Source organism: Populus alba, chromosome 8, assembly GCF_005239225.2.
Source record: "Populus alba chromosome 8, ASM523922v2, whole genome shotgun sequence".
Taxonomy (NCBI): Eukaryota; Viridiplantae; Streptophyta; class Magnoliopsida; order Malpighiales; family Salicaceae; genus Populus; species Populus alba.
The window spans coordinates 11,887,800-11,911,716 of record NC_133291.1 but is presented as its reverse complement, the minus strand read 5'-3'; the positions used below and the strand labels follow the sequence as shown (position 1 = coordinate 11,911,716).

The 23,917-nt window shown below is 33.3% G+C and overlaps 5 protein-coding genes across 10 annotated transcripts; 2 read left to right on the top strand and 3 right to left on the bottom strand.

Moving 5' to 3' along the window:
* Positions 1 to 1,822: 1,822 nt before the first annotated feature.
* LOC118057413 (CRIB domain-containing protein RIC5) lies at positions 1,823 to 4,604 on the bottom strand. Of its 6 annotated transcripts, XM_073410878.1 has the most exons (7): positions 4,212 to 4,604; positions 4,049 to 4,124; positions 3,696 to 3,961; positions 3,204 to 3,413; positions 2,921 to 3,033; positions 2,558 to 2,651; positions 1,823 to 2,433 (listed from the first exon to the last, which is right to left on the bottom strand). In XM_073410878.1, the coding sequence occupies exons 4-7, from the start codon at positions 3,259 to 3,261 to the stop codon at positions 1,925 to 1,927; spliced, it is 774 nt and encodes a 257-aa protein (XP_073266979.1). In that variant the 5' UTR covers positions 3,262 to 3,413; positions 3,696 to 3,961; positions 4,049 to 4,124; positions 4,212 to 4,604; the 3' UTR covers positions 1,823 to 1,924. The 6 variants fall into 6 exon arrangements, with proteins under 6 accessions (XP_073266979.1, XP_034925871.1, XP_073266978.1 ...); XM_035069980.2 differs by having other exon boundaries at positions 4,049 to 4,604; XM_073410877.1 differs by having other exon boundaries at positions 3,696 to 4,124.
* A 937-nt stretch (positions 4,605 to 5,541) lies between these two features.
* Positions 5,542 to 8,920, bottom strand: LOC118057395 (glycolipid transfer protein 1). Its single transcript, XM_035069967.2, has 7 exons — positions 8,543 to 8,920; positions 8,292 to 8,442; positions 7,837 to 7,883; positions 7,499 to 7,629; positions 6,885 to 7,020; positions 6,233 to 6,364; positions 5,542 to 5,746 (listed from the first exon to the last, which is right to left on the bottom strand). Exons 2-7 carry the CDS (start codon positions 8,419 to 8,421, stop codon positions 5,711 to 5,713), a joined length of 612 nt encoding a protein of 203 aa, XP_034925858.1. The 5' UTR covers positions 8,422 to 8,442; positions 8,543 to 8,920; the 3' UTR covers positions 5,542 to 5,710.
* Positions 8,921 to 11,838: 2,918 nt separating this feature from the next.
* On the bottom strand, positions 11,839 to 13,439 carry LOC118057381 (uncharacterized). The gene is made up of 3 exons (XM_035069948.2): positions 13,295 to 13,439; positions 12,922 to 13,118; positions 11,839 to 12,170 (listed from the first exon to the last, which is right to left on the bottom strand). The coding sequence occupies exons 2-3, from the start codon at positions 13,066 to 13,068 to the stop codon at positions 11,946 to 11,948; spliced, it is 372 nt and encodes a 123-aa protein (XP_034925839.1). The 5' UTR covers positions 13,069 to 13,118; positions 13,295 to 13,439; the 3' UTR covers positions 11,839 to 11,945.
* Positions 13,440 to 16,820: 3,381 nt separating this feature from the next.
* On the top strand, positions 16,821 to 18,483 carry LOC118057375 (large ribosomal subunit protein eL14z). Its single transcript, XM_035069939.2, has 5 exons — positions 16,821 to 16,965; positions 17,062 to 17,163; positions 17,664 to 17,793; positions 17,874 to 17,986; positions 18,252 to 18,483. Exons 1-5 carry the CDS (start codon positions 16,963 to 16,965, stop codon positions 18,306 to 18,308), a joined length of 405 nt encoding a protein of 134 aa, XP_034925830.1. The 5' UTR covers positions 16,821 to 16,962; the 3' UTR covers positions 18,309 to 18,483.
* A 2,218-nt stretch (positions 18,484 to 20,701) lies between these two features.
* Positions 20,702 to 23,628, top strand: LOC118057367 (putative protein phosphatase 2C-like protein 44). The gene is made up of 5 exons (XM_035069927.2): positions 20,702 to 21,032; positions 21,536 to 21,820; positions 22,410 to 22,668; positions 23,027 to 23,160; positions 23,255 to 23,628. Exons 1-5 carry the CDS (start codon positions 20,958 to 20,960, stop codon positions 23,390 to 23,392), a joined length of 891 nt encoding a protein of 296 aa, XP_034925818.1. The 5' UTR covers positions 20,702 to 20,957; the 3' UTR covers positions 23,393 to 23,628.
* Positions 23,629 to 23,917: the final 289 nt, after the last annotated feature.

Sequence of the window (23,917 nt, the reverse complement as noted above, 5' to 3'; positions counted from 1 at the left end):
ATTTTTAATTTTTTTATTCAACTTTAAATTATTATTATTTTAATATTTTTAGATTTTTTTATATGTTAATATCAAAAAATAAAAAAATTTTTAAAAAACAATCATTATTTAGTAATGCAAGCAATTCTCTCACAAAAATCAGTTTCTTTCTAACCTTATTTAGTAATAATCACAAGTGCCATGCAATACAAGTGTAAGCTATACAAAAAAAGAACCTCACCGAGTCTAATATTGCAAGGGAAAGCCTTTCCCTAATAGCAGTTATATGATGATGCTTCAAAATTTAAAATACATAAATAAAAAATTATTTAGTATTTAGAATAATTCACAAGCACTTTGTCCCAAGTTAATTAATGACTAAAAATTCTTTATGATGATAAAATTCAGTATCTTATATGAAAAAAATATTAAATGACTTAAAGTAATAAATAACTTAAAAGAACCTTAAATTTGAAGGAAAAAAGATATTTATTTTTAAGTTTTTAAGTTCATTAATACTCTAAAATCTTTATATATTTGTTTTAGAAAGAGGAGAGAATTTATGTATTTTTATCTTGATGGTTTAGAAGGTATTTATACCCTGTAAACCTTGTTGTTTCTATATATATAAAAAAGAAGTAAAAAATCCTCTGCTTTTGGTAATATTAATGAGAGTAAAAAAACCTTTTACATATCATTAATGAGACAACACGTTTAGGGGGTCTCTTAAAAAACCTTATACACACCTACAAGCACACGAAAGTCATTACCTTAATGTCTATAATTATTTTAGATGGAGATATATAACGATTTATTATGTCTTTAATATTCATATTATAGAGAATCATTTAGGATTAGACATAAAGCTTGAGAATTGGTAATGTCGCATCTTGAGCTTGACTATTTGCTAAGTCCAAGCATCTTGGATCTGCCATGTGTGCAAGACCCATGTTACTTTGAACTTGGTTGTAAGTCATGTCTTAAGTCCACTGACTATTTTTAGACTTGGATGTCTATCAAGTACAAACACTTTGGATTTAGCAATTATCATACTACGTTACTTTGAGACTTAGTTGACTGTCAAATCTATACACTTTGGATTTGGTTGTTTGCCAAATCTAGGTATTTTGGGTTTAGTATATTTGTCAAATTCATATTACTTTGGATTTGATCGACCACTAAGTCCAATTACCTTGGATCTGATATATTTGTTAGAATCACGTTGTTTTGTACTTGATTGATTGCCTATTAAGTCCACGTATTTTGAACTTGACTAAACTACTAAATCCACGTATCTTGAATTTGACTAATTATCAAGTTCATAGTATTTTGGATCTGACATGCTTGTTACAAATCCACGTTACTTTAGACTTGACTGCCACCATTAAATTCACGTTTTTTGAACTTGGTTAACGCTAGATCCAAGTACCGTTAAACTTGGCTAACTACTGAACTCAAATATTTATATTTCCAGCATGTTTGTTAAATGCAAGTTGTTTTTGAACTTGGCTGAATGCAAAAGTCCAAGTACTTTGAACTTAGTTTATTGCATGTTTATGTATTTTGAGTGTTATATTTGCCTATATATTTAATTTTAAAAAAAATATTTAAAATAAAAATTTTAATAAAAAAATTAATCATTATTTAATTATTTGTTTGATAAATTGATGGGAGCATTTATATTTTTGAAAATTTTAAAACTATGCTGGAGAAACTGCTGTTGCCAATCCGCTTCTGGACTGTTATCATATCGTCAATAAAATATGGGGTAAAAAAGGCTACCAAAAAGCTGAAGCACTAGCTTTTGACTTTTGGCTATGCAAGATAAACATGTACGTACATGAAGAGAAACTTTCAAAAAGCACATCAAAGACAAATTGAATTGGAGTTAACACTTTCATACACATTACATTAAATCTCTAACACACAAATCACTGCATTGCTTTCATCTCTCTTCTTCATAGGCTTCCAAAACAGAGCTTAGTTGGCTTGCAATGTTCTTCCTTCCATTTATAGATTCACAACCCCCAGATCCAGGATCTGAGAAAGGAACCGCTTCTTTTGAAGACTTCTTTTCTTTTGATTTTGATGACCCACTGCCTGCTGATCCTTTGGACTTTCTTCCACGAGAATGTTTTGGGATGGAGGGCTGGTCATGAGTAGGCGATTCATCACCAAGACTTGAGTTCTTTTGCCGTCTTGAGATTCGGTTGGTCCCTGATGATTCTCCTTTTGGAGAGTCCATTGACTTGTTCGAAGAGCGGCGACGCCTATAACTCTTTGGCGCCTCAGTGCCGCGGGGGGAATTTAAAGGTGAACCCGTACCGCTAGATGATTGGTGCCTGGAATTCCTAGATGAGTCGGAGCTCCTTCGGTCTGGGGAATTTAAAAGTGAGCTCGCACTGCCTGATGAGCGCCTTGACCTCTGCCTCGGCTTTTCAGTTTGAATTGTGTCTATTAAAGCAAAGCAACATCAGCAAACTACATTTTTTCCCAACTGAATAGATGATCCGGTAAAACCCTGCACACATTTTAATCCATAAAAACACGGATCCATGATCATTAGAAAAAGGCAAACCTTCTGCGGGTGGATCTGTTGGAAGGCTCTTCACTTCTTCTTTAGAATTTGAAGTCACACATAAAAGTTCTGGAGGAGAGTTAAACTCATTCATCTGCACATGCAATGAATTATTTCTCATCTCTATTAGAGCAGTGACAAGGAGCAATACCTAAGTTAAATTTAAGGTTTTCATTTCTTTTTATTTCCCATATTTTGATCTCATCCTCACTGATGACTGAAGGAAAAGGGACATAAGCTGATAATGCTAGGCAGCGTGTAGCCAAAGGAAGCATGAAATGGGGGTGCCTATCTTTAGGAGCTTAAGCAACCTAAATCGTTTTCATGGATAACTACGATCTTAAGAGGCAAAGGAAAGGAAACTTTTTGGCATACCCAGCTTGGCGCGTTTGTTGCAGATGGACCATCGCATCCAATGTGAGCAACATGCTTTACATCTGTAGGAAATCCAATTTGCATTTCTTGTTCCTTTTCATCTGCAAAATCGGAGAAAAGTTTGATGACCACAGGCGTAGTACAGTACTGCTGCTGCTTATATCCGCCAAGTTTATTGTTGGAATACTTGGTAAGTATTAATGCAACGTTGAGCTTCAATATTTTTTGTTCTGAAATAATATATTCTTTATGAGTGAAAAAGTAAACGTACCAAATATTTGTGAAATGTATCTTAGACCTCTCAAAAGACCTTTCACTTTGGTTGTCATTTTGGCCGCACCAAGCAATTAATTTGGCCGCGCCTGCAGAGTTGATGCGTTTGTTGAATTGGTGCTTCTGCACTTGAAAAATGGAGTCAAGCAAGTGTGTGTGTGTGTCAGCAAAGCTGACAGAAGAAAATTCTTAAATTTTTCCGCTTATCCTGTCACAATATCCAGTATATTCCATCAAAATGCACCCAAATTCAAGAAAAATATCCTTGCTAATCGAAAATAAATTATGTACATCTCAAAAAACTTTCTTTGAACACTGTAAAATTTGTTTCCATAATTTAATATATTCTAAAACAATTATCATCACTAATGGAAGATTCAAATCCATTAACTCACCAAGGATCACAAAACAAACTCATGACAACTTGGAGCAATCAACGTAGTAAGAACAAACATTAAGAAAACTCCCATCGATTAAGAGAAAAACGCACCTTGGAAAAACTAAACGAAGAAGTCAAGACAATGCCATGATCTTGCAATGTCAGTGATTGCACATCAAACAATCTCTGACCAGGAACACACAGTTTGGTTCCATGAACAAGATGCCGTCCCTCAACCCTAATGGATGTAAGTTCTTGGTTGGTGGCTTTGTCTCCAATCAAGAAGAGAGGAGGGATACTATGAACTGGAAAATCTCCAAATTTTGTAGTCTAACACATCATCTTTGTTTCAAGGACGCGTTTTCCTTTCCCATCCTCTGTCAATCAAAACCAATAGATAGCCTATTTTCCAGGCCAAATATCCAGAAAGGCAGAGCCATCTAACTTTGGGTGTTTTTCGTTACCTGTCTTTTCATAAAAGCGCGGGAAAAACGGTTAGGAAAAATGGCTCTTGCTTTTGGTTTCTTCTGTTGCTCCTCTCTAATGACACATCAGCACGCAAATTTAGCAGTGTTCCAAACAAACTAAGAAAAAATAAATCACGAACCCCTTTTTTAGAACACTTACCAAACTAATCAGGTCAGACACATCAGAGGCTCATCGGCTATTTATCTTTTAATCGGGTAATAGATGACTGGGTTGGCATTCGAAGTGGAGATAATGGGATTTAAAATTCATTACACGTGGCCTGCTGCTCATGAATGATAAATTTCTTTTTCAAATAATAGGACGAGAGTGTAACTACCAAATAAATAAAAGATAATAAGATATAGATAAAAAGGAGATAAAAAAAATGGAAATTGAAGAAATATTTTTTTTAAATGAGAGAATTGTTATCAATTTTTTATGAATCTAGATGTTATTTTCTCCTCCTGTATTTCTATTTCTCTCCATTGTAGTAATTATCCCTGAAAAAACTAGTGTTTATTTCCTTGTTTTTATCATAAACGTTATCAAAAATACTTTTTTAAAATAACAAAAAAAATGTAATATAAATTCAGATAATAAAAAAAAAAAAAATATTTTAACTTCAGGTAAATATAATATTTCCCTAGCAAATTCCAAAATTTAATGATACCCTAAATAAAAAATTTTAATTACATTAAAATCTGATAAAAAAAATTAATAACATTATAATAAATAAATAATCTAAATAAAATAAAATGATAAATAATATGAATAAAAAAGTTAATGACATGGATAAATAAAATATCTCCAAACAAAAACAAAACAAAACTTCAAGTAATCAAAAAAAAAAAATAAAAGCTAAAAATATCAGAGTAAATTGGTTTTTAAAAAACCCAGCGGTTTCTAGAAAACCCGTAATTGATCTTGATCTACCGATCCATAAGCTCATAAACTTGGTTTGATTTTACTAATTTTAATTAAATCAAATTTAATTTTACTGGTTTTCAAGTTTTTATTCAATTTTATATATTAAATACATGTTAACTTGTAAATAATAAATAATTTTATAAGTCGATTTGTGATTTTAACAACAATAAATAGCCTTATATCTAGAGCACCCTGCTCTGTATTTGTAACTTCAGTTGCTGTCTTCTAGGATGTTCTTGTTTTAATTTATATGCAGAAATACCCTTCAAAGGTTATTGTACTGTTTATTCACAATATTATCATCTACTTTTCTAATCTTAGGAGAAGCTGCAAGAAAATATGATTTCTTAAAAGTGCACTTGTATGCAGCTCTAGTATCTAAACAAAGAAACCGCTATCAGAATTTCTGACGCAACCTTGGGGGTTCCAAGCGTTAAATGACATGCATTGGACGGGAGCAGAATGGCAACTTAGTTCACCTATGCTTAAAGGTGGGCAACACTGCCTTCCTCAGTGCGTAATACCTGCTCCCAAACCATACAGAACGCTGGAGAGCAAAGACTAAATAAAAAAATTGAAGTTATCATAACACATGTTGAACAGAAGAGTTGAATGGAAGAGTAAATAGCTGTATAATTTGGAGTAGCTCTAACGTCTAAAGTTTTTGAAGCTAAATCAATGGGAGAAAAAGTAACCAAAACCAATGCCAGTCATCAGAAGGATCTCCTCAATTATGAAGTTTTCATATCATCCAGACCAACACTAGCCTGCATCAACAAAATAGAATTGGTGAGAAAACAAGAATAAAGTGACATTACACAACAATGTTGCTCCTACAACCAAAAAATCTCCAACTAACCCGCTAGACGTTCTGGCCCTTCTTCCTTCAAACCTCCGAAATTCCCTAGTTTCAGAGTGCATTTGGTTCCTTTATGCTGAGTACATGCCACATATGGAATCTAGCATAGTTGATTCCACTTGCCATCCTTTCTTATTATACTAGTAATGTCGTAGCTTAAAACTTAGGCACGAACAGGAAAGCAAGGAACAGACACTGACATAGATTTGGGCTATCGATCAATAAAATAAAAACAGTAAATTTGGTTGACATTTCATATTTCATTATTGGCATTTTAATTTGGCCCCTTGATCCTAATTGTCAAATATGAAGTATACTATCCTTAGATTAAGCAGTTACAAAGATATTGGGTATCACTGACCATGAAATTCAGTTATGGAAATTAACACCTTACCAGGAACTTGTGATTCTCTTCAAGAAATGGAGGAAAGGTTGTACAGAATTGCTCCATGTCAGCAGAAACATTGCCTGGGCCAGAAATTACTTCCATGAACTTCTTCCTGTCTGGAACAAGCTTCATGACAACCTGTAATCCAGTGTGAAATATGTCAAGAAATTTCAAAAAGTCATTCAGATAACTCAGCACCAGTCTTAGCTATGATGTATAGCATATAGTTAATATTATAGTAATGCTGGAAGGAGTAAAATGACATTCCCATTTATTGATTAAACTTCTGCGGTATGAGGACTAAGGTATCCTTGCATAACTACTGCAATCCATTCCTTTTTCTAATCAAATCCTTGTCATCAATACAACCATACTTCATGTGAGTTTGCACTTAAATACATAAAACTGAAGGGGGGAAAAGTGAAGAATGGAGGAAGCCAGGTTTAAAGATATGAGAGAATACACAGAAGCAGTAAATTTACAGGTAGAATGCATAAAATTTCTAAAACTAAGGCACGAGAATGGAATAATTTTCAAAAACATAATTTGAAAGCATCAAATTAATTCAGAGATTCAATGGGAAGCAAGACACATTGCATACAAATTCCACAAATATAAAGAAAAAATTAGATTGAATCGAATAGATTAAAGACATTACGGTGGAATATGAACTAGCAACCCAGCCATGAAATTTCTTCAGTGTCTTGCCATATGAATCTGTACAGGCTTGTGACATTGTCCAATCTGGGTGTGCAAGTAAATTCAGGAACAGTTCCACAAGGAAATCCATTGCTCTAAGGACATGCAAGAGTGATAAAACACGTTTGAGGATAAAATTGTAAATTCCTTAATCTTAAGAGGATAGGCAATGATCAGTCACAAAGTTAAATAAGATTTTTTTTCTAGGCTTGCCAAGATTCTTATCTAGTGAAGAATCAAAGCCTAAAATTATCTGCTTTTATCCTATTCCTTGTTCTGCGTGTCATCTTGCATGCCTTTTATGACTTGAAAACTATGCACAGAGGCTGTTCCAATGGGACATATTCAAAAATCTGATGTGACATGGTTTGAATAAAATAAGATAAATAAAGCCTCAAAATATCTTTATCCTCAATAACTCTCTTGCACCAAACTTTGCAATGATCAACATCCTCAAAATTTCTCACACTGGAAAATTAAAGAAAAACAATCTCTCCATTATACCAAAATGGCATGCAAATGACAAGCTAAAATACAAAACAAAATATGTTGCCAGGGTTCTGCAGCATGTACCTGGTTAGCCAAAGAAGACAATTGGTACAACTGGAAGATCGTTTGGCTGTTTTAGCATCAACCTCCTCTTGAATCATAGTGTATAAGTGGTTGTATTTAGACGGATCAGACAAATACTTGTTTTCCAATCTCTACAAGTAAAAACCTAGTCAATATTAGACGAGGAAAAAAAGCCAAATCACATTCCAAACGTGATAAAGAAAAGACAATGTATCATCTGCACAGTACTCAAATGCCCATCATAGGCAATGCTATATATATATATAAAAAAAAAAAAAACATGCAGATAACATAACTAATATAAGCAAGTAAGCAGATAGGAAGAAATAATCCCTTACCATACCGATATCAGATTTTACAAGGGTCATGGCAGCTCCAAACTTATCTGTCATCAGAAGTACTACAAGAGTTCAATTTGCAACCAAACATCTAGTAGTAGTTGAATAATGCAAGAAGATATGATAATCCAGAAGACTAACAAAATAAAATAAAATCATTACAGTGAAGAATCTCATGAAAGAAATAATAAGTGCCCGTTTGGCGTTTGGCATGACTTACAAAATGACAAGTCAAAAATTATTTCTAACAAAAACATATTTATCATTTTTCTATGAGTAAAAAGAGTTGATGTAAATCATTTTTTTGCACAATATACTTCTAACTAAACTTATTTTTGTCAGGAGTTTTTTATTTTATTTTTAAAAAAAGTAATGCCAAACAGACTCTTTAAAGCTTTTAGTTTGGTAATGCGGTGGGCAACCACAATACTAAAGAGAAGAGATGCAGAACGGACCGATAACAGGCAAAATCAATTTGCAGACATCCAAGAAAGGTTTGGTGAGCATTTCTCCGTGATCGGATTTGACGTGCTTCATTCCTTCCAATGATGGTGTAAACACAGTTCCTAGACCATCAGCCCCCATCGTCTATTTCACTGCAACAACCTTTCATACAAAAAAAAGAAGATAAAAGAGAGTTAGAAATCTGAATAAAAAATTAATGGAACATACAGTAATCTAATATTTGAATTTTAATCAGATCTACCGGCAATTTCAGTATCGGTACAAGAACAGGAAGGGAAAAGATGTTGGTGTGACTGGATTGGGTTGGATTTGATTTTTAAGGGAAAGGAGATGCCGGAGAATCTTATAGTACCAGTGGAAGTGGAGAATCATATGATAAAGCAATGATCGCCTTTGATATTTTAGAAGAAAAAAAAAAGTGGAGAAAGTTCGGTGGAGTCGGTTGGTCGCTTTCACGTTTCGAAACCGAGGCGTGCTTTTTTCAAAAGTTTGCTGGCTTCGCTGAGCGGCTGATGAACTCCGATGAAGATGAATCACCATCGTCAAGGATAGACCTCATAGAATTAAAGCCTGGCAAATATACTGATTGTTAGGCTCTTTGTTATTTGTCAGAGGATATGATCATATAAACTTAGCCAAGTGTTCTTGCATTGTGAGATATCCAACCTTAACCGTCCACGTAACACCTTCCAATCTGATCATTTAGATATTTTGTGCTATAACTAGGAGTATAAAAAAATATACTTAAAGCAACATAAAGAAAAATAAAAGAAATGACTTTTAAGAAAATAATTTTTTTTTTTGAAAAAGGGAAATAATATAAGTTAGAATCCATAGCTAAATTTTAACATAATTTTATAATATATATTTAATTTAATTTGAAAATTAATTTCAAAAAAATATATCTATAACTTTTATGCGAGTAAAAAATTAAAAATAAATAAATGAATTTACAAAAATTATATAAAACTGAAGCCAGGTCTTTCGCCTGTTACATTTGGAGTAAGCAATCCACACCCGCTTGAGCAATATCAGCTCAACAGCTGGACCAACCCTTTAGAGGGTCCTGTTAATATTTGTAATTATTTTGGTCCGGTTGGGTTGTATTGCAAAAAATTGTTCTTCAATAGTTTTGGCCATAAGTGTTCGACTAGTTTCCTACCCTCGGCTACACTGGATATTAGATTAATTTTTTTAAATAGATATGAGGAGATTTTTTTGATATTATTATTAAATTTAGGATTATTTTTATTTATTTAGCTCAAATTTTAAATAAAAATAATGTAAGAGTTGTTTATACGTGATCTAGTTAACTTGACGAGTTTAAAATAATCTGAATAACTAATAAAAAAACATATTTGGTCCTAAAATATATTTTCTAGATGATATTTTTTTTTAATATCGAGACATTGATATATTAATTGATTTAGGGTTATAAACTTAATTATTCAAACTCTCAACTGAATGCAAGCTTCCAAAAAACACAAGGTCATGTAGAATATTTTTTATAATGGGTTAGTTTTTAAAACTCTCAACTTGATTATTTGTCTTGTTTATGTTTCAAATAAAATCATGTAAAAATTATCTAAACATTATCCAATTAATTTGACGAGTTTAAAAATAATTTAAATAACCGATATAAAACATAATTTGACCATAAAAAACATTTCAAGATGAGATTTTTTTAATATCGAGACAATAATATATTAAATTGACTTGTGCTTCCAGGCTTAATTGGTCAAACTCGTGACCTGGATCATGATCTCCATAAGACTTAACATCTTTTTTTTCTTAAGTTATTTTTTACTTAATGTTATAATAACAAAGAAAAACAAAGCTCACAAAACCACATTGTTTAGGATAAAATCAATATAATTTTTTCTTTAAAGAAAACCATATAGCCAATTTTTTTCTTAAAATGTATAATATTGAACGACAATATAAAAAAAAAAAAAAAAAAGAATATCAACTCTTGTTAACTTTTTAAACTTGTGATTCGAGTCATAGATTAAAAACATTGTACATGGAAAAACTGAGAAAACCAATCTCAAAAAAATGAAAATTTGAAGGAAGAAAATTAAACAAAATACACAAAAATATTCAAAGTAAAAAATAGAAAATAAAGATTAAAATTAAAATAAAGATTAAATTAAAAGGCAGCAATAAGTTTTCAAATTAAGAGTTAAATTGAAGAAAAAAAATTAACAAAAGGATAAAAAATCAAAAGAATCATTATCAAATTGTAAAAAAAAAAATAACACACCATTAATTTGGATTTAATAGTAAAATTAAAAATCAATAAAACTTTTATAAAAGGACCAAGATATATAAATAATATATATGAATCAAATTGAAAGAAACAATACATGATAATTTGAAATAAAATAATAAAATTAAAAACAAATAAAATATTATAAAAGAAGCTAGAACAAAAAATAAAAATTAAAACAGTAAGGATCTTATTTGAAATAGTAAAAGATAAAAAAAAAAAAAAAGAAGCAAACCTTTATTTTTTTTAGGAGGAGAAAGAAAGGAATAGAAAAGGAAAAAATTCCCACCAAAAACAAATCACCTCATTTCGATCAATATGTGCTATACCACTAGGAATAGAATGCGGTAATGGATCCAATAACAAGTGGAAGGGCAACTTCAGTTATTGATAGCATAGTTTTGAAATCTAATCTGGCTTAAAAGGTTAACTCAGGGTTAGAACCAAGTTGTGTTGAAGAAAAAATAAAGGAGAAAAAACCAGGCCGCGAACCTGTTGATTTTTTTTTTTACTTACTAAAACTACATCATTTTGATTTTAAAAAAATTAATTTGAAATTCAAGCTTTGGACCTAACCGATCACCAAACCGGATCTTAAAACTATGATCGAGAGATGTTGCATGCATCATCTAAAATGTATTGTACATAACAGGTGTCAGCATGGTTTTAGATTAAAAAATTAATTTAGCGAACTTAAGCGATAAAAGTGTCCATGATGATTCTAGATTTCACAAAAAAAATTATTTGAAAAGACCAAAATGACCCTTTATGCATGACTTAATTTATTTTTATCAAGGGTTAATTTATCATTTTATTGTATCTTAAAAAAAAAAAAAAGATCAAAATAGCCCTCTTAGCCGGTTTTAAAATTTATAATGTGGAGGGTAATTAGATTATTTTACTGAACTAAAAGGTTAAAAGATAATTATACCCCTGCATAAAAAAAATAAAATATCTCGAAATAAAAAGCAAATATATATATATATATATATATATATATATATTTTTTTTTTTTGGATAGAGCAAAGTTTTAACTATTGTGAAATGAGTACGAACTATTGTTTTGGATTCCGGGGCGTGATTTATTGGGCCTTTTTTGCACTATTCTTCGAATTAAACCAGGCGGGTAACCTGGCAAAAAAGCCTGGCTGTAAGAAAAAGCTTAAGCAATACTTCAGAAATTACCCAGGCCACCAAAAACGGAGCTCCCAAGCCACAAGAGCTCAGTTGTGTTTTGCAGCCTATCTACTATCCAATCCCCAAAACAATAAACAAAAAGGATTAAGTCCATCACATAGTCTCCACAAGGATTCCATCAAAATGTTTGTTTCAAGCTCACAAAACAAAAATGGCAGAGTTAAATCAAACTGCTATTTCAGCAGGCCTTGGGTGGGTATTTGATAGCATTCTTAACAATTTTTCTGGTGGCAGCATCACCAAGATCAACCCCGCAAATATCAGCCAGCCTGATGAGGTAGAGCAGGACATCAGATAGCTCTTCTGCTAGATGCTCCTTGTCGGATTCCTCCCAATCTGGCAACCCCTTGCCCACCTCTCCTTTCCACTGGAATATCTCCGATAGCTCTCCTACTTCACCAACCTACACATCAAATACCAGAGGGGAAAAGGGAATCAATCAAATATTAGATGGTGTAAAAACTCAGTCCATCGTCGGGAAGATTTTAGCCTATAATAACCTATGTATATTGTCACCATCACAGCTACAAGACATAAAGAAGCATATTTATACACCCTTTATTAGCCAGTGGTTCAAGCTTCACAAATGGAAGGACAAGGGCACCTTCAGAAATTCCTCGAGTACAATTCCAAATTTGAGCAATTTGGCTGAAGGGATTCCTCTGGCCAACCCCCCACCTTATTCTGCCATAAAACTGGTGTCTGAAATCGTCTCAAATAGCCATTGGAACCTCCTTCAGCCACATATTTGTTCTGTTAACAGTCTTTGTGGAACTTCTTTCTGAAATTATGAAATAAAACACAGTTTGTGACAAAAAAATAAATCTCACACAGTAAATCCCCAACCAATTTGTGAATCCTTTCGTCCTGCTCAAAAAAATAAAGTTTATCGTGGTTAATGGTGTCCTTCCCGTCAGTGACTCGTCACGTTTCGGCTTTGACATGGATGATTAAATTAGAAGAAAAGTTGTCCCTAGATTCAGCTGATCATCCTAATAAATTGAAGAAATTGATCAAACGAACATATCGAGAGAGCCATGCTGCCATACACAGGGACATTCAACTATGTGGCAATGAAGAAACATTACATGGCAGATGCATGAAAGATCTCCACATGATTACTGTGATCAAATTTAAGAAAGACAGGGAATTACCATTGCAAGAAGAAGATTCCTTGGACTATGGTACTTCTCCCAATCTCTGGCCTTGGCAAATTCCTCTAGTTTCTTCGCAAGGTCCTTAAGACTAATGTCCACTACTCTCTGATCTTCTGCAATAGTGACCTCTTCACCTTCTTCCATGTTTCAGCTCCTTCTGAGTCTCTCGGCAGAGTAGAGGAGTTCTTATACCCCTAAAAGGACAGGATAAAAATATATATTAGCAGAACAATGTTTCTCAAGATATGTGGATCCTCTGCGAAATTAAAAACGAAAAGAAAAGGACCGAAAGTAGGAAAAATGCCTTCCTCATGGTTTATACATGAGATTCCTGGCAGTCCCCACCAAGCAAAATGGTCAACATCAGTACCTGAAATAAGTTGAGAATATTCCAATTTAACTTTGCCTTACTATGTTTTGAGCAAAAGGGAAAATTGAGCTAACTATACACGGATGCAAGGTTAAATTAATCAGCACGGTTGTCAGATAGCTCTCGGTGAGATTTCCATCTATATCAAATGAGGAATTTTGGGTGATTTAACACTCTTGTTTCAGGTGGCTAAATTAGTGTGATACACAAAAGCCCAATAAAACCTGCAACTCTTAGACAGGCATGCTTTACAATGGATTCCACATATGTAATCATGCTTTATTTGCCACTACTAAGTGCTTGCTCCATTATTGCCATAGCCTAGAGCCATAGAATAGCCAGAGGTTCTTGCCATAGCGAAGATGTGTAGCTCAATGAATGGCTATCATAGGAGAATTTCTTAAACCGATCTGCAGAGGCATGGCACTGGCCTTTTGCCATTTGCTGGTTGAAGTTTGGAGTCTAAGAGATTATGAGTAAAGGCTTAGAAATCTGAGTTAATTCTATTTTCTCATGCTCTCAAATAAGAACAGAACGGAACGGCCATAAACTTTCCAGTCATAAGATAAGAGTCCAGCGTTGCTGAAAGCTTCCAACAACTTGCAACTTACTGTTAAAAATCCAGAAAGGAAACCATGTGAATACTTGTCCAGATCATTGATCTGTGAAACACTTTGGACAAGCAGCAAGGCCCACCACTACTACCAGTGTACAATGCATCAAACAAAACCATAAAAAGGTGAAGACATGTTTTGCATGAGCCAATGGGTATGTTTTTTCTGCTTGTGAGTCCTCCAAGTAACTTTTCATCATGCATCCTCCATGGTTTGCAAAGAAAAAAGCAAACCCTTAAAAAGGTTAAAGGTTTTGCTTACTTCTTTTTTCCAGGAATGGGTGCTTATTTAATAAAGTAATAAAAAAATTACGTTTCCAACAAGTGGTGGAATTAGGCATAGATGACATTGGATGATTTGGCTCAGTGATTCCAAACTGTCAAAATTCTTATGATCATTGTGCAGAAAGAAAAGGACTTTCACATATCATTCTAATCAAACCTCTAAAAGCCATTGACAAATGATTAATTACAAAACAACCTTGAGATACTTCAACACGGAATGCACATAAAAAATCTAAAAGAAATAAGAAAAAAAAATATTAGGATAAGAAAGAATTCCATCCGATTTGGCCTCATCGAGGAATAGAAGAATTGCAAGCTAAAAGGGGAATCAATTCTTTTGACAGTAAATATAAACAAGCAGTTTAGCAGTCCTCAAAGTGCAAAACGCAACCGCTGAAGGGCATAATTCAAGTAGAATATAGATTTTAGATGCCATGAGATAAGCTTAATAATGACGCCCCAGTCTCCCGATATAAAGAAGATAAGATAGAAGCTAAGGATTTCATTTTGGGATGAAAATAGAAGGTTCTGACATGTTACGTTGTGGTGGATTATCTCAGTGTTAGAATAATTAAAGAACTTACTTCAGTTTTTCAATTGAACATTCCTATTTGGCAGAGACTTACATAGGGTGGGGGAGGCTGCTGACAGGTTAGGGTTCTGTTCCTATCTAGCTTAAGAGGCGTGTTAGCTATTGCAATAGCTCGTGGTTGTAGGTTAAAAAAATATTATTTTATAAAAAATATTTTTAGTTAAAGTTGGTTTGAAAAAATAGATATTTTATTAAAATTATAGTTAAAATTTAAATTGAACAAAAAGTAGTTTAATATGTTTGGTTAAGAATGCTTTTGAAATTGAGGTTATAAAATAATTTTAAAAAGTATATATTAATATTGATGATTTTTAATTTAAATATTGTTGATTTAACTATTGCTATTATATCATGAAATAAATAATATTTTATATAAAATATTTTTTATTATTTCATTAAATTATCTACAATTCCATCACATATGAAATATATCCTACAAGGACTACATTTTTCATAAATTTCTTAAGAGCGCAACACCATAGGTAAAATATAATCAGGAACAAAATTGAGATTGCGATCAATTTCTGTAAATACGACGTCATCAAATGATCTCTATCTAATTTATGTGGTCATTAAATAATGTTTAACACTAATTTTTCAAATAAAACATAATTAAAAAAAAAAATATATATATATATATATATATATATATATATAATTTTTTTTTTGTTGGATCAGACCTGAATCAATGCATTTTTAGCATTGAACCAGACCGCTCCGGCCGGAATAATGGAGTCATGAACAGTAGAGCATGGCTCCACCGTTCATTGCAGAAAACTCATGAACACTGTTCATGGGTTTTTTGATCACAAGAAGCAACAACGAGCTGTTTCTTGTAATATGTGAATGTGCCGCAATTATTGGTGGGACCTCCCAGTGCAAAATTACAATAAAAATATTATCAAATAATAATATTTATGGCTACGGGTGAGGTTCACCCGCAGCCACAATACTAATGTCAGGTATAGAAAATGAGTTGTGAGTGTGCATCCATTGTCTAGTCTGCGCACATTTCATGCCAAAATATGCCTTCATACCATGGAAATGCATTCATTACAACCTGTGAAATAAGTGTCTTAATGTTTTATATTTCTCATGTTCGGCCTGTCTGAAGAAATCTTGCTGTGTTAGAATACAATGATGCGATCAAAGGTGCCTTCTCCTCGCTGTTGCTATCAATGTTATGGTCAATGATCTAAGCTAGTAAGGTTGAATCGTTGATGATTCACTATTGGCTTTTCGTTTAGTATGGATTTAGCTATATTAGACAGAGATTTGTAATGTCAGAGGCGCAAGTTATAGGAGCATCATCATTTTACCATCCTTCTGGGTTCTTAGATCTTGCTACAGTTACAAGTTTGTTCTTGTCAGAGCAGCTTATGGAGATGGGTTTTGTTCTTCTTTAAAATAGTTGTTTTGAGTTATTTTCTTACCAGACACCCTTCCAACTAAACTTGTTTTTTTTATATATAAATTAATTATGAAAAATAAATTTTGAATTATGACTCCAAGTTAAACATAAATCATGTAAAACACACTCGAAATTAATGTTTTCATGTTAGACTGATGATCTAAGATTTCACTAGGTGCTAAGAGGACTTGTTAACATTGCTAGCTTATAACCTAAAATTCAGTTTTAGAAAACATAAAAACTCAATAAAAATAAAATAAAATCTTCAAGATATGGATCAATTATCTAAAACAGGAAATAAATAAAAAAACCCAAAAAAAAAATCAATTAAAAAATTTTAAAACTACGGAAAATACCACCGGTATTAGTTTTTGATTCTATCCAATTATTTTTACTTATAATTCAAAAAAAAAAACAAATAACTTTTAGATTATAAAAAAAATAATTAAAAACATAAAAGGGGACCACCAAAACAACTCGTAAAAAAAGGAGAAAAACAGAAAACACTCGTAACGAAGCCCAAAGTCATTAGCATTCTATGGCCTAATAATAGGTCCTGTCCGAATCCGCCGAACTTCATGGGACCCAATAACTTTTACCAGCTCGGAACCAATCCGTAAACCCAAATCCAAACCCTCAATGGGCCGGCCCAAGATATTCTACAAAACTAAGCATATAAAAAGAAAAAACCCTAACCCCTTGTCATTTCTGCATCTTCCTTAGCTCTCTCTTTGCTTTCACGGTCACACACACCGCACGAACCCAACATGGTGAGCTTCTTCTCTCTTTCTCTTCAACTCTGCAACTCTCTCATGTTTCTCTTAATCTGACGGCAATTACATCGTGTTTGTGATTCGGTCTTGTAGCCTTTCAAGAGATACGTGGAGATCGGGAGGGTAGCTCTTGTCAACTATGGAAAAGAATACGGCAGGCTCGTTGTCATCGTCGATGTCATCGACCAGAACCGCGTACGTCTCTCTCATTCTCTCGCATGTTTCTTAACTTATGCTTACTGCTTCTTTTGCTTCTAATTTTTTAAGGCCTAAGCAACCGAGTAGCGTTTTGCTAGACTCCTTCGAAATCGAAAATCGAGTAGCGTTTTGCTAGATTCATTCGAAAGGCATTTTTTTAAGGCCTAAGCAACCGAACATGACCGCAAAGAATACCCATAAAAAATTAGAGTTTGTAATGCGTACCGGCATTGTACTATTTTTTTTAATGTATGCTGCTACTTCGTCTGTGCGTGATTGTTCTGTTTCTTGTAAGCATTAGACTTTGAATTTCTATGGAGCTTAGGATGTTAAAGATTAATGTAGATGGTCCGAGGAAAGCAGTGTTATGTATGAAATTTTTATTCTGAAGTCTACGTCCGAGGATGTTTAGGCTGTGTCTTTTGGTTCTGAATTTTTGTTCATAAGTGGAATTGGTCAACTTACGTTGATTGCAATTGTATGTCTTTTATTTACAGGCTCTAGTTGATGCCCCGGATATGGTGAGGAGCCAAATGAACTTCAAGAGGCTTTCACTTACCGATATCAAGATTGAGATCAACCGGGTTCCAAAGAAGAAGGCTTTGATTGAAGCTATGGAGAAGGCTGGTGAGGACAATAATTTTGCTGAAATTTGAGGGTCATTAATACCTACCATTCATTGAGTTGTGTTGTTTCTGTGATGATAGATGTTAAAAACAAGTGGGAGAAAAGCTCCTGGGGCAGAAGGCTGATTGTCCAGCAGAGAAGGGCAGCTCTCAATGACTTTGATAGGTTCAAGTTGATGTTGGCTAAGATCAAGGTTGGTGATAGTGCTTTAAACGATTGTTTCTTTAAATATCACAATGCTTTACTTTTCGATTCGATTCCCCTAGCTTATTTTACTAGGTTTGAATTATATTAAGAACTTCTGTTTCTATTGTTTGATATTAAGTTCTTAGTTCACTTTGGAGAAATTCATCGTTGTTGGCTCTGTGCTTTCAGCAAAGTTCTTTTGCATGGTTTTTTTAATTTCGATACTTTCATTCTTTCTGAATCAAGTATAATCTTGTTATATGCACTTGCAGAGGGGTGGATTGATCAGGCAAGAACTTGCAAAGTTGAAGAAAGAAAATGCTGCTTAAGTGTTACCTGTTTAGAGACTTCCAATTTTGTTATCAATATGATGCCAGGTTTTACTGGGATGTTTTTCAGTTGGTTTTCTGTTGACTCCCAGATTAAGAGCAGTTTCAATACATTTAAGATTTTGTGGTCAATTTCATCTTGCTACCTTATTTATATTTTGTGATCTTGTTGCTATTTTTTTTGCGTTGAAAATTGTGGGTTCTCCTCAAGTCACTCTTACTTTGCCAGCATTAAGTGTCACTATTTACTTGCTTTCTGCCTTCAGATGCATTTCCATGCGTGGTAGCTTGAAACAAAAGGCAGAAGATCATTGATCTTTCAACTAGCTGAGAAAACAATGCATTTTTACTGAATATAATAGTCATCAGATGAAAATTAAGGTAATATAAGTCGACATTGATCCATGAGTGCAACCAACCTTAGTAGCCTACACAAGGAACTAATATGGAATCATGTTTATCTAGCTTTAGTTCTGTTGACCTGCCTGCCTTTCCCTGTTATCTTTCTTTCTTTACTTTAAAAACCAAAGTAATTGTATTCATTATCAAGCCCAAAAACATATGAGGCCTGAATCAGCCTATATAGTCCAGGGATTGCTTTTATAAAGAAATATAAAAATGCGTAGCCCAAAAATCACATTCAAAGATCCACAATACCTTTTTTTCGTTTCAAAATGTTTTGTTTTTTTAATTATTGTTTTAGTGTTTTTTTTATATTATGTTGTTAAAAAAAAATTTATAAATATTTTTTTGATATATTTTTTTGAAAAATATATTTTAAAAAACAATTTGTATAGTAACCCGATACAAAAACAGACGAAGGCATTATCAAAAGGAGAAATCTTCGAATTCATCGCCATCCTTGTTTAGAACTACCAGTTTATGATTTTAAAAGCGTTATCATAATCATAATCTAATAGTTTCATATACTAGAAAATGGTCGCAAACTTGAAGCCAAATGAGGCTTTGATATGTATGTTGCCACTTCTATTTTCTTAAGCCTACCTTATTTGGTATTGTCTGATGACTTAAAATTGTGTCGTCATTTATGACCAGAAGAAGATTCATTCAGCAATAAATTATAATTTAAAGTCCTTTTATTTACCCTAATTTATAAAAATACAAGGAATATCAATCCTAATAAAGATTAATGAAGATTCCTTCAAATATATACGGACATGAAAAAAATATTACTGCTTTCAAATATTTAGGAGATGTTTGGAATTGTAGTATATGATTACTTTTTTAAATAGTTTTTTATTTGAAAATGTATTAAAATAATTTTTTTATTATTGATATCAGTATGTTAAAATCATAAAAAAATATTAATTTAATATTTTTTAAAAAATTAAAATTATTTTTAAAAAATATCTAAAAACATAAGCTGAAGTTATGTCGTATACCCATTGTTCTGACCGTCAAAGACGATTGCCGGCAAGCACGGGCACGAATTGCCTTGTTTTACCAATTAATAGTCTAATGAGGATGACAAGTTGCTAGTTCACTGTTCACCTTTCTTAGTTAATGAGCCTGAAATTATGGCCGGGAAAAACAAAGCTGGCCGTGGCTCAAATTTACATGACTGTCTCACCAAAAGAGCCTTGAGAGAATCCCTGAAAAAGATTTCCTTCAAGGCAGCATGCATCATCAAGTACATGTTTTTTTTATTATTATTTTAAAAAATTTTGATTTTTTTTATTTCAAATTAATAATTTTTAAAAAATAAAAAAAATATAATTTTGATATATTTTCAGATAAAAAATACTTTGAAAAACAACCAACCACACTTTCAAACACCCTTTAATCTTTGTCAAGTCTTGAGAGAACAATTAATGAGGTTTTTATGTGAAAAATATCTTGAAAAATAATCATAATTACACTTTCAAATATCTTTTAATCCTTGTCAAGTCCTGAAAATAAATAAATTAAAGAGGTTTTTATTCAAGACAAGGTTGTTTTTCATCATTTCCTTCCTTCATCACATATACTTAATATTTCAAAATAAAATTGTTTTAGTTTTTTTTTTAATAAAAAAGGTTATTTGAATAAAATAAATAAATTTGACATGATATTATTTGAAATAAGTTTTTTTTTTTAAAAATAAACTTAAAACCAATTGGTCATGTATCATCACCTGAGTTTTTTATTATATTAGCTAAATTATTGAAGTTTAGCCAGGTCAATAATTTAAAAATAAATACAGCTCGAAATAAGTTTTTAATAAGAGAGTGTGCCAAACAAATTTGATGACCATTTATGATAAAACTGAACAAGAGTCACACATGTGGCTCTTATTATGTGTTTAACATGGCATTTAACAAAAATGGCAGAAAGTAGAAACCGTCTGTAATAAGGCTTAATTTTCTTCAACAGATAAAATCAAAACCCATAAATTTCCCATTTAATACAGTGACCTAAAATAGCACTTCTTGATAATAGTCTTTTACACCTTTAGACCTTAGATTGACCTCAAACTTCTCTTTTGGTTCATTTTCAAAGCAAACACCAAAGCTTTCTCCTTCCCTTCCTCCACCCCTCTCTCGAACCCTCCTTCCCTCTTTCTTGTAATCTTCCAAAACCATTCCCTTTTGATTTGCTTATAGTATACGTATATATATCTTGGCCTTCAAATACTACGTATTCAAGGGGATGCATAAAGCAGTCTCTATTATCAGTTTTCCAGGGAGAAACATGGGACTCAAAGATCTTCATCGAAAGCTCAAGGTATGCCTACAGGTTTCATGGTGGTCTTTTCATAATTCTTGACGTTCAAGAGGTAGTGAGAAATGAACAGCGGAATTGAATTCTTGATTGCTTTTAAGTTTTTATACGTCCAACATGCTGTGTATGGTTTTTTCATCTTGATTCATTTTTCACTTTCGGAGGATCGTGTTCAACTGGGCAGGGTAGTCTTCTTATCTCGAGTTCTTGAACAATCAGATTAAGATCGAGTTGACCAATTTTATTGTGCTTATGGCTACAATTCTACAAGAAATCAGTATCGAACAATAAAAACGATTCAGGAACTGCTATGATCATAACCCTAAAATATTTGCTTGTATAACAATGATTCTTGTATTTCTAAGATTTTGAAACGGTCAAGGAAAGGCAGTGTAAAGTTCAAAAGCAATTTTTTGGTACTGGTAGACTTGAGATTTTGGAGTTTGCCATTGAAAGTCAAATTGTGTGGAATGGTCATTTCATTAACGCGCTTGTTAAAATTTCAGGCATTTCGGCTAAAACGCTCTCTCATGAGAAATTGGCGCAAGAAAAGAACGGCTAGTATGGCAAAGAAGGCTTCATGGATGATCCCAATAACGCATGGATATCATGTCGTGGAGGATCAGTCGTTTAAAGGTGGTGCAGATGAGTCAGACTCTGACTCTGTAGTGGTTCAAAGAGAGCAGATAGCGGAGCTGGAGTTGTGGTATTTCGGAATTTCCGATGCACAAATTGGACATGGAATCAGCAAGTATCTGCAATCCCACCTGTTTGATAGGAACCCCAGCGAGGTAATCAAGATTACATCCAATGCTTGCTCATTCTCGTGCTTTCTTTCGTGCGCACAAATCATAGTACGACAAAAAGATGACTAACACTAAAAGCGTGTTTAGCAGTATGGTAACGATTGATTTTCAAATAACTTTTCGTGTCGAAAAACATGTTAATAATTTTTTTTATTTTTTAAAAATTATTTTTGACATTAACATATCAAAACAATCCAAAACATACAAACCGTATTAAATTTTAACCCAAAAAAAATTAAATTTTATGGAAACGTGATTTGCACTCATTCCAAACGCTATCTAAAAAAAAAAAGTAGTGATCACTGACTTGGAAATTATGCTAATGCATTGACTTTCACAGCTGAAATCATGCCAAATGAAAAGGTGCAGGTCATTTCCCTGTGCAGTAGCACACAAGGCAAAAAAGCATGGAAACCTCTCGTTTACAATTTTGTTACTGAAGAAAGTCAACTAATGAACCTGCAAGCAGAACCATTATGCATGTAACTGTGATCATAAAAGAGTATTTAAGATGTACTTGTTTCACTTTCAAGTCTTTGTCTATAGCTATGTGACATTACAAGATGGCTTGCAGTCTCAGATAACGACAAAGAGTAAGGAGATGATGAGAAAAGCGTATCTTGCTGCAAGAGCAAAGATCAGGGAGACACAGAAGTCAGTTGAGGCATTGAAAGCAGGTGCTGCATCTGTTATGGTGATCAACAGAGAGAAGCTTGTGACAGCTAACATGGGTGACTTCAGAGTTGTAGTGTGCAGAGACGGCGTGGCTCATCAGATGAAAAGCAAGCACCAGCAAACAGCCAGAAGGCATTGGTCTCACAAGCTCTTTTCCGGTATGGAGCACTCCTTACTCCTGTCTTTTTACAACTAAAGTGGATGTATATGCTATTAGATTCTGATCAGACAACGTAACCCAAATGTTTTTAAGAATTTCTTTCAAAAAAAGTAAAACGCTTGTTAGGATCAACGATATTTGCTGGAGTGATGCGGAAAATTTTAATAAGCTGCGCGCTCTTCATTGTTTCACCAGAAAGTTACAGAAGGGTTTTTGGTCATCCAGAAAAAAAAAACAAAAACAAAAAAAAGGGAAAATTAATGACATGGGAGTCTACATGCAATGGAAAAGCAATCCAACAGTTATTATATATACACCTCCGTGATCTGATACCGGGTGCTATTTTGTGCATCCAGGACGCATGTTATCGTGGAAATCCAGCGATGCAGCAAGCACCAAGAAATCTGAAGGCTCCGAGCTTGCTGTCGGGGCTGAAAGGATCGACTCTGATACTGAGTTTGTCATCATAGCAAGCACAGGCATATGGGAGGTAAGATACATCTAATTACCATAACAGACACTCCATCTGTCCTAATAATTATCGTAAACTTGGAGACATTCACTTAACTTTGATATTTATCCAGACCATCAATAATCAAGAAGCAGTGCATCTCATCGGACACTTGGAGGATCCCCAAGAGGCTGCCGAGTGCTTGGCGAAAGAGGCTTTAACTAGAATGAGCAAAAGCAACATTTCATGCATTGTTATTCGCTTTGATTAAAACATGTGTTTTCTCCGGACTCTTGATCTGGCAGCCACATATGCAGTGAGAACTCTTGGAAGCAATAGGAAAATAAAAATTTTTCAATGATAGAAAATCACCGTTTCAGCTTTGTATGATAACACAATAGGCTCCTTGTCATTTTCCATTCGACATGGTATAGACATGCGATTGACAGTTGTAATTTATAATTTCACTATCGAAGAATTTATACTTGGCAAGTTTTTTTTTTTTTTTTTTTTTCAGCTAAAATGTGACAACATTAGATTTCCACTTTGATTCAGTTAAGGAAATTTTTAACTTTACTAACAAAAGTAACCAGATGCTAACAGATTCCACAGAAGTTTTGGTGCTAGTGCCCATAGCAACAAGTGATTGGATACATATTCCCGCATTGCTTCTTGGTCTACACCTTAGTTTGGACAAGAAGTCTACAAAATCCTAGATGGGCCATTTCCTCCCTAAACCTCCTCAGATTTTGGGGAGATTCGTTTTGCTGTTTGTTGAGGCTTTTGCCTTACATTT